The 10,007-nt window shown below is 33.8% G+C and overlaps 1 protein-coding gene across 2 annotated transcripts; it reads left to right on the top strand.

Moving 5' to 3' along the window:
- The first annotated feature begins 1,062 nt into the window (after positions 1–1,062).
- On the top strand, positions 1,063–7,108 carry LOC128206475 (uncharacterized). 2 transcript variants are annotated; one of them, XM_052908909.1, is made up of 4 exons: positions 1,063–1,201; positions 1,702–1,782; positions 5,021–5,149; positions 5,352–7,108. In XM_052908909.1, the coding sequence occupies exons 1-4, from the start codon at positions 1,165–1,167 to the stop codon at positions 5,474–5,476; spliced, it is 372 nt and encodes a 123-aa protein (XP_052764869.1). In that variant the 5' UTR covers positions 1,063–1,164; the 3' UTR covers positions 5,477–7,108. The 2 variants fall into 2 exon arrangements, with proteins under 2 accessions (XP_052764869.1, XP_052764868.1); XM_052908908.1 differs by lacking the exons at positions 1,063–1,201; positions 1,702–1,782 and adding an exon at positions 2,403–3,682.
- The last annotated feature ends 2,899 nt before the right edge of the window (positions 7,109–10,007 follow it).

Below are 10,007 nucleotides of genomic sequence, written 5' to 3'. Positions count from 1 at the left end.
CGGAATTGATATGGCAACATTTGCAATTTTCTGTATTTATTTGCTGGCAATGGATGAATCGATGAGTCGGTTCAATTTTTTTTTTGAAGTTTAGCTTCGTTATTAGTAGAGCTTAAATACAGTTAAGCATAACTAATATAGGGCAAGTTGGGAATTGTACTTATGTCTCAAATACCCTTAAACCAATTTACTTAATACTTTACGCAGTTGTTCAGGACCATTACACAACGAGGTTACATAACTCCATAATATACTTCATACAAATTATGATCCATGAGTGACTAAGGAACAAACGTTAAAGTATAAGGGCAGGTTAGGATATTTATTAATAACTTCTTTACCCTTCGTTCAATTCACTCATTACTTCAAATACGTGTTAAGGACAATCACATAATCTGGCTGCATAACTCCATATTATCCTAAATATATATTATGCCTCTGATTGACTTAGGAACTAAGGTAAAACTTTTAGGGCAGGTTCAAGTTTTAGGGCAAGTTGGACTTTTAATTAAGAACCTCTATACCTTTCATTTAATATTCCGCACGATTATTGACTTCTATCTTACAATAAGGTAACATAACCTTTTTTTAACTCTGAATACAGATTAAGATCCTTGATCGTTTGTGTTTATAATTTAATATCAGTGCATAATTTTAAAATAGGAGATTTTAAAAGTGCATGTAAATAAACCTTCTTCAAAGCAGGGAGAGTGCTATTTTTCTTGTTTCAACGTTTTACTTCAAGTACAAGTGATTAACGATGTGTATCGTAAACCTAATACTATTAACCTACTATAAATGTGAAGAGATAGTTTAATATTACGTTATAAACGAGCATCTTATGAATAATATATATGCATAAAAACCACATTTATATCCTGAGCGAAGACGAATATTTATAAATCTTGAATACACCTTTGACAATATACAAACGTTTGCCTTTTATGTACGTGTTCTATACGCCCCATTGTTATCGAATCAATGCCCCTTTTCAAACATTGTTTGGTGGATATATAATGGTTAGGATATTTTCATAATTATATGTCAATCGTTAGAAACGTGACTGTGGTTGTTAAGATTTAAAATTCGTTAATGTCATTTCCATTTGGATATATATTTGTGTCAATTGGGTTAAAATAACTACGGATATTAAATATTATATATATGGACTTAAAGATTACACATATTAACATTGGCTACAGTAAGTATGAATTGATTTAATTCATGTACAGCTTTAATGAAAGCTAGTTAAATACAAGTATATCGTTTGGCACTTCAAATTGCATAAATATTAAATGTAGAAATTGAAGACTTAATTATTTAAATTTCAGTACATACATAATTTGTATTTGCTGTCGTGTTTTTTTTAAATAAATTTACTCACAAACAACTGAAAGCTAAGCTAATAGATAAACATTAATCTAAACACATTGTGTCTGATTCAGACAACTGATTGACACCTAAATTAAGTGTAGAAAAACAATACCGCATTGCCACTTCATAATTCATAGATAATAAGACAAACATTGATTTCTTATTAATTGAAGTTACAGTGCATCAAAATGTTTACAACTTGAAGTTACCAAGTTATATTTTGGCGCATATATACTGACGTGTTTTGCTTCTTTAAGTTAATAATCTAACAACACCTAAAAGCTGATGAATGTTCGTTAATCTATATCCGCATTGTGTCTGTTTCAGACAACTGTTCGAGACACATACAGGACAGAATGGTGTTTTGGATATTTGGTTTGCTCTGCTTGGCACGATCATGTACGGGAGGTATGTGTAAACTGTTTGAAGATATAATGTTAGATTAACATTAAATAAATTTATTATATCTCATTAGTCTTAATACATTTTGACACATTTGTTTACAGTCTTAATAGACGGGGTGGACTGCAGTCAGAACTGTGCTTGCTGTAAGGGAGGAATGGCACGATGTGGATATAATTATAGTATACCAGTGGATGAGTATTGTTTTGATGGCTGCGTTGATGGAGCATTTGGCTGGAGATGTTACAATCCTTGTATCGGAAACTGTTATACATGTGAACAAATAAATGGCAGACAATGTTACAGCTGCAAAGACACATTTTATGATGTAAACAGTCTGTGTAGCAAAAGCTGTTCAGTTGGGTGTAGTGGAGGAGTTTGTGATGTTGATGGAACATGTAGTACATGTACAGCTCATTTCGAAGGACCTAAATGCGAGACGTGTACACAAGGGAAATATGGTTCAGAATGTACACTTCACTGCGATAATCAAAATTGCCGATGCTCCATTGGAACCGATTGTATAACGTGTAAGTCGGGGTTCCATGGAAGATGACATTTTGTCAAACGCCTTGCTCACAGGGGTGTCAGGATAGTGTTTGTAATGACGACGGTAGTTGCAACTGTCGAGGCAGATTTACGGGTATAACATGCAGTGAATGTCAGTCTGGATACTATGCAGCAAACTGCAATGTATCTTGTTCCGTGGGATGTGAAAATGGACTGTGTTCAAAAGATGGCACTTGTTCATGTCTTCCAAACTTTGTTACCGCAAACTGTGATACATGTGCGGATGGACGATACGGTGAATTTTGTGATCAGGTATGTAGCGTAGGATGTACAACATCGTCCTGTAACAAAAGGAATGGCTTTTGTGAATGCCTTTATAACTTTCATGGCGATAAATGCGACCAATGCAAATCCGGCCTTTACGGACAAAATTGTGAATTACATTGCTCGGATAATTGCAAAGGAGACACATGCTCACGAGATCAGGGAAAATGTACACATGGTTGTGTTGATGGATATTCGTATGATAATTGTACAATCTCTTGTGACAATGCATGCGCAACATGTTTACAAATTGATGAATCAGAATGTGTGTCATGCTTAAATGGATACAGCGGATCAACATGTCAATGTTTGCCTCATTGTTATTGCGACGTTGCATCTGACGTATGTACTTCATGTGTTCATGGGTTTGCCAACCCTGAAAAACAATGTAAATGTCAGTCACAATATTGTATCGGAACCGAGTGTGACAGATGCATCAACCTAACGTTTTATGTTGATGAAAATACGTGCTGTGAATGTCCAGAGAATTGCAAAGATGGTGTTTGCAAGAGTGGGCCAATTTGTACATCTGGTTGCATTGATGGGTTTTACGGAATCGAGTGTTCTCAAAGTTGTTTGTCCCTTAGTGCTGATTGTTTAAGGTGTATTCAGTCTGATGGAAAGTGTCTGGAATGTAACGACGGTTTCTATGCCCATAGAAATGGAAGCTGCATCAGATGTAGCAGAAATTGTAAGAATAACCAGTGCAATTCTGAGACAGGCACATGTACAAATGGTTGTGCAAAGAGGTTTTTGGGCGACAAGTGTGAGATTCAATGTGGGTCAAACTGTGTAACATGTCAGCTAGATTCGGGAGTATGTTTGTCGTGTACAGACACAACTTACCATGGATTGTTTTGCAACAAATCATGTAGCACCTCGTGTTTGGACAGCAAATGCGAACAAATGACTGGATATTGCCACAATGGCTGCTCTCGAGATTCGTTTGGAAGTATGTGCGATATCAAATGCCCTGACAATTGTCAGCAAGGGGACACGAAAACGAGATGTAATATCGATGGCAGCTGTTTATACGGCTGTATTAACGGCCTTGAAGGCAGGATTTGTACAGGTGCGTGTATACGCCGCTAATAAATTTGATTTGATATTTTGTTTTCACGGCTTCAGATATGTTGATGTTGACGAGACTTTGCATCATTAATGTTCATTATCATAAAATGACGTAGATTTGTTTGGAAACAAAAGGGCAACACTGAATGTACTGATATTTTTTGTCGAAACCCTTCAGTAGGGCTGCATGCTTTGATATTAAAACATGTCCATGAATTATATTTTCGAAGTTTTTGTAACAAATGGTAGGTCCGTGTGTGGGATATAATAACCGGGTTTTGAATGTGCAAAGATTGTTTTTGACTCTGCAGCCGTGCCTCCTTTGACTAACATGTATATCGAGATATACTTTCATGCAAATATTAAACACAAACATTCGAAAAATTGGATTGATCACCGTTGTAATATATTTTTGAAGAGGTGAAAGTTTTAAATTAAGATCGTAGCGGAATACTTAAAAAATATTGATACATTTTTAAGACAAAAGGTCTTGTAGCTATAGACTCGACATATCTTGTAGATGCATATTTTACAAATAGCACTGAAAGTTACTTTGAAATGATTATTCTTCGGACCAATATTTGTTACAGCTCGAACAAATCAAACACTGAAAGTTACCTTGAAATTATTATTCCTTGGACCAATATTTGAAACAGCTCGCACAAATCAAAAGAGTCTCATAATTATGATAACATTATATCTGTACAAAAATTGCAGAGTGTCGAGCTCGACCAAGAGGCCCGAGGATTGTTTGCCTTAATTGCTACATACTTTGCTTTCTTTCCGAGATGTTTGTCGTAAGCAATAAACGATGGAATTACTTTAAGTACAAATATTCTGATTTATCACAATGACCACAGATGTTCATGTACACTTTATCATTTATCCAATGCCCGTTATTCAGCCGATTTAAATGAAATAGCGTAAAATTTAGGTGTTTTGTTCACATTTTATTACTTTCATAGTATTAGATTAGTTGCTCGATGGTCGTCACATAAAAAAGGATCAGACGAGTGATGGGCAGTTCCCAAACATGGTGATGCTAATAAATTTCTGCTTGAAATTGTTACTGATTTTAGTGAAAATATTTAAACCTAGAGGCATTTCACCTTTCTAGAGATGTTCTTAAACTCAGCAAGACACTGGCCATTCGCCGTACATTTTGCATTATAAGGTGTAGTTATGAATAATTTTACTTCATCACATTTCATTGCGTATGAAAGGGTTATGCAGTTAGTCCTTTATATTTATAAGATATCATAGGTTAGCCTCGCAACATACATGTACAATGTATTTTCTTATTGCTTACTACAAGTTATTACTAATACTTAAATTTCAGAGAGACGAATTTACCTTGGTTCTACCACAATAGGTGCTCTCGCAGTTTTGTCGGGAGTTTTGGGCATTTTGCTTATTTGTACCGCTACTGGATGCTACTTGTGGAACAGACGAATGTCTAAATCAATAGGTATGCAGTTATATTTTGTAGTGTGTTTTTTAGGTCAAACTATATTATCAAATCGTGTACATGCTTCATGAAAATACTCATCTTTATAAACTTTGAAATAAAATAGTTTAGAAGGACATACCTGATTGGTTTACATAAAATAGCTCCTGTCTCAAACACACACAAGTATATATGTCTGATACGCTATATTTTATTTTAACAGAGCATAGCTCGGAAATACACTTAGATCAGCGTGAAATAGAACGGGCCTATGAACAGCTACAAAGACAAACTAGCGGAGAAACAAACAGGAATATTGACGACACTTATGCTGTACTTTCCATTTAAAAATTAGACACACGTTTTATTCTGAAACTTGGACATTGTTAGTTTCCTTTCTTTCATTTTGTTGTATTATATTTATAGTTTCAGTTTAAAAATGATTTGTCTTCGAATTTGTTTTTGAAATTTAGAAAAAAAATAACTGTTGCTCGTACATGTACGATGTACATGTAGGAGCATTTGTCTCAGACGTGTTCTTAACCACATGGTCAATGTTGCAGCAAGTGACAGGTTGAGCGCTTATTTACTGATTCAACTATACATTGTTTGCAGCAACAATAAAATTAATCAATATTAAAAAGTGACAAATATGTCAACATATGTTGTTTTTCACAGATAAGGAAAGATAAATTAATACAAGGGGCACTTTTGGCTAACATCTTGTACTAAAGTGACATTATCAAAGATATGACTTTTATTTAGAATAATTCAATTTATGTCTGTAAAGTGTCATTTTACGTTTTACCAAACTGGTCAACTTACACACAAAATTGAAATGCTTTAGGCATTTAATTATGATTTGGTGATTTATACTTCCAAAAGCTTTCCCGGTACGACAATTATAATTTGCCCCGATTTATTTGAGTTTTTCAAATATGAAATAATCCCTTGTATTAGTTTAAATTTACCATCTATATATCTCACCTTAATAAATCTAATTTGATTTAGTGATACTATGTTTTAGATTATTTTCTCCTTTTATATTTGCTATGTTCTTTGGTGCGTTTTTGTCATTCATATAATAAAATCCGACTATTCAGACGCCAATTTGAAAGACGTTTAAAGCCTAACCTTTACCAGTTCAGTATATAAGTGGTTTCAAATAAACACTTAATCAATTGTACGAAACAAAATTATAAAATATCCGCGAAATGACTGTTAAACCATCAAAGTCGTGACATTAATTGATACTCATTTCGTTGCAGGCATGTGTATATTCATGGTAACTTCTAAAGATTCACATTGTTTTCCTTGCTGTTTAATTTTGTGGAGTAAGTTTCAACAACATTCATATCACTAGTGTGTTGTTTTTGTTTTTGCTTTCTGTATGTAGTTTTGTAGAAACATATAACTTATGTACAGTGTTTGTTTTTGTGTGTTATGACCTTGTTTCAAGTTAAGCGTATTACGATGATTTTTGCCTTCATAAACTATCGAATACTATCTCATCTGCATTTTCATTGCAATTATGTTGTTTATGATTTTAGATTATATTTTATTTTCCAATGATGTTTTTTTTTCTCTTTTTTTCTTTCACATGTTTTGTGTATCATGCATATTTAATTAAAACGCTATTTTAAGTACCTTTAATAAATTCCCGAAGAGTAAGTGATATCCGATGTTCATTTCAAGAGTTTCCTTTATAACAGTTGTTACTTGTTTTGGTATGCTATGTCACTTATAATGCTGTTTTTTTAAATAGCAAGAACCTCCTTAAGAGTGAGTACTTCTGTTGCGTGTTTGTTTCATTTTAAGTCCTGGTTTAATGCTATATATTGATATAGTGTAACGTAACTATGACTGCTAGGTGCATTGGTTCAAATTGTGGTTATTTCCGTGCGAAACAGTTATCGTGTGAGAATAAGATATACGTTAAACAAGAACAGTATGGCCTTTTGATTTGTATCAGGTCGTCCATTTTTTCCTAATTGAATGAGTTAGCGCAATTTTTAAGTCACCACTTTTAACTATATTCCTTACACTTTTGCTAGCCACAAAATGTTATACTGTGTTGAATATAAATGTATTGTCATCGTTTGGTCTATAAACATTTAAAGCAGTCATATCTTTGTTATTTTATTTCAATATCAAGTGTAATTTAGCGTGATGTTAAAATGTGAACATTAATTATGTGATTGTTTATTTACATGGAAAGCAACACATCTTTTATTTGCTATAAACAAGCGCGCACAATTCTTTAATCTATGTTTAAAATGACTCAGCAAGGATCCATTTTATATTTTTACAAAAAGTTATAAATACGGGTTTAATATAAAGAAAAACAGGTCAAACATGCTCAATTCATTCTATCATAAAACAAATCAAAACATATCATAAACGACATATCCGCTTTTATAAGGAGACATTTAATACCAATGTACATCTTTACATCAATATGCCCCATTGTGTATCGAATGACTGTACACATAGATGTATAGTTAATTCCAACTCCGATGACGGAAAGTTACTAACGTTGTAGTTAGAAACAGAACTTCATAGCACATATCGTATGTTTGTACGTTACTATACTACCAAAGTCGCAAATGCATCGCCAGCCACAAGCCAACAAGTATAATTCGAACAATCTCTGGATTGGGCATGAGCCACCATATTTTAATAAAGAGCATATACATAATTGATATAGAACAGTTTGTTGATTCTCCTGCAAAGTATATAGTTTTGGCAAAGTGTGTCTTTTTTGATATTACACTCTGATGGTCATATTTGTAAATCCGCCAAGCTAGTTTTAAACAAACTGGGTATATCTACTTTATAAGTACTTATGACAAACAAATACAATTGTTTAACTGCGATGTTGTTGCAAACAATCACCTGGAAGATACTTTCTAAGTTTGTGTTTGGCCTAACTGCGATACAAATAGCTTGCGTACAAAATGCTAACCGCACTGTGTGTCCCGGGTGCTGAATTACCCTAAAATCAGCGTATCAAAAGTGGTGAGGATGTCACGATCGAAACGCTGTGATAAAATTATTGAAATATTTTAAGTGTGTGAGTGAGACATCACAATGTGTTCCTTATTAACAGATAAATATACAAACTTCGAATAGTCCATTCCGAAATTGTACAGTTATTGCCGTCTCCCCTTAACATTGTTTGTATGTTTTGTATCATTTGTATAACGTATTAGAGTATATTCAATATTTATATACAATATAAACCCGACACCTAACGTAGACGAGAACAAACTTTAATTTCATGAAAAAAACTAACTTTTGCATAGTAATTAATACATAATAACGTTCATTATCCCTTCGCTGTTTTTGTTTTTATCCAGTTTAATATATCTCTTGCTTTAGTCCTAACAGAGTCAGGTCTAGGCTCTAGGCTTTCCCTTAACTTGAACATTTCTTTGTAATTTACGGCCGTGCAAGATGTGCTCAATTTGCATTCATTAAAGCATACGTCGATTTTACCGATGCCACCCTAGATGTCGGACACTTGATATAAAATATTATGCCATTCGATCGTATTCCACTAACTTCATTTATTTAAAACCTGTTTATATATTTTATAAACACGGTTATAAGTCCTAGCATCGTGTATATGTAATATATCGTTTGCAGCAGTAACATGATAATGTATCACTATTACACAATTCGATCGATGCACGGATATCCTTCAAAATGCCTTGAAACGTATTTAAATATTATTTTAACGACCACTTAATAGACATTATCTCTGCATCCCAATCATCATTAAATTATAGACAAGACCACATGACCTAAATGAGTACTGAATAGTATTCATGCAGAGTAATTTTGAGAAAACTGTTTTGTCATTCGTTAAATTAAATTATAAGCTGAACACTATAACTGTACACATTTTAAAAATAAGCTTTGGTTAATGAATTATCGACCACTTTGAGAAGAGTGTTTGTTAATGTTAGAAAAAGGACTAACCCCTGTTGTTACTGAACACATGCAAGTGGTAAACCCAACAAACATTGAAAACAGTACTGTTTAAGCAATCTATTAAGCACATGCTTTACCTTGCTTCCGTCTCCGTGGCCCGGGGGCCTACAGGGCGAGAAGTCTTGGGTTCCATCCCTGGACCCGTCACACCGAAATGTTTAAATAGTTGGTACCAGTAGCTCCCTTGCCAGGCGCTCAGAATATAAATGGTAGTGCTTGGGAAAAAGGTGTGGTCAGTACTGGTTTGACCAAGGAAAGTACACCGTGCTCGCAAAAGAATCAATGGATCTCTTCGAAAATAGCTAAGGTATCACATTCGGAATTTCTTGTATCCTTACAACTTTCTATTCCGCGTGCTGTCCCTTCAGCAAAAAGAAATGATTTTAACAAATACACAGTATATGAATGTATGTTTTATGTATGACACCGATGTAATATTACAATATCACTCCGCATAATTGTAATATGCTTAATTTGAAACAATAGTACCTCATTGGGTATTTATCAAGGAATACTTATATAAAACCAACAACTACAGAAACCAGTCCAGTAGTCGAAAGGTTATACATATATCCCGTTTAATGGACACTGCGTCAACGCAAATAACTAAGAACACAAAACAATCAAACCCAGATGCATTGAAAATACATACAAGTCATACATATGTTTCTCGAATTGTTTTAATGATTATCATTGATTAAAATAAAGTAGCACACTCACCATTTGAATGATTAAAGGCCATGAATTGTTTTCCAAAACATTTGGCACAAACAGATCGTGACGTCATGGACATATTACAAAATGTCGTGAGAGTATCAAAACAAGCAGCCATAGATGCGAAATAAGTATACTAAGTAATAAATGCATTTCATAAATACATACG

This window comes from Mya arenaria, chromosome 10 (genome assembly GCF_026914265.1).
Source record: "Mya arenaria isolate MELC-2E11 chromosome 10, ASM2691426v1".
In the NCBI taxonomy this organism is placed as follows: domain Eukaryota; kingdom Metazoa; phylum Mollusca; class Bivalvia; order Myida; family Myidae; genus Mya; species Mya arenaria.
This window is presented reverse-complemented; position numbering and strand designations above follow the sequence as displayed.

Coding starts and splice junctions, on each gene's coding strand:
- LOC128206475 (XM_052908908.1), top strand. CDS start 3,517: ATGACTGGATATTGCCACAATGGCTGCTCTCGAGATTCGTTTGGAAGT. Junction 3,683..5,020: donor TGAAGGCAGGATTTGTACAG/GTGCGTGTATAC, acceptor CTTAAATTTCAG/AGAGACGAATTTACCTTGGT. Junction 5,150..5,351: donor ACGAATGTCTAAATCAATAG/GTATGCAGTTAT, acceptor TTATTTTAACAG/AGCATAGCTCGGAAATACAC.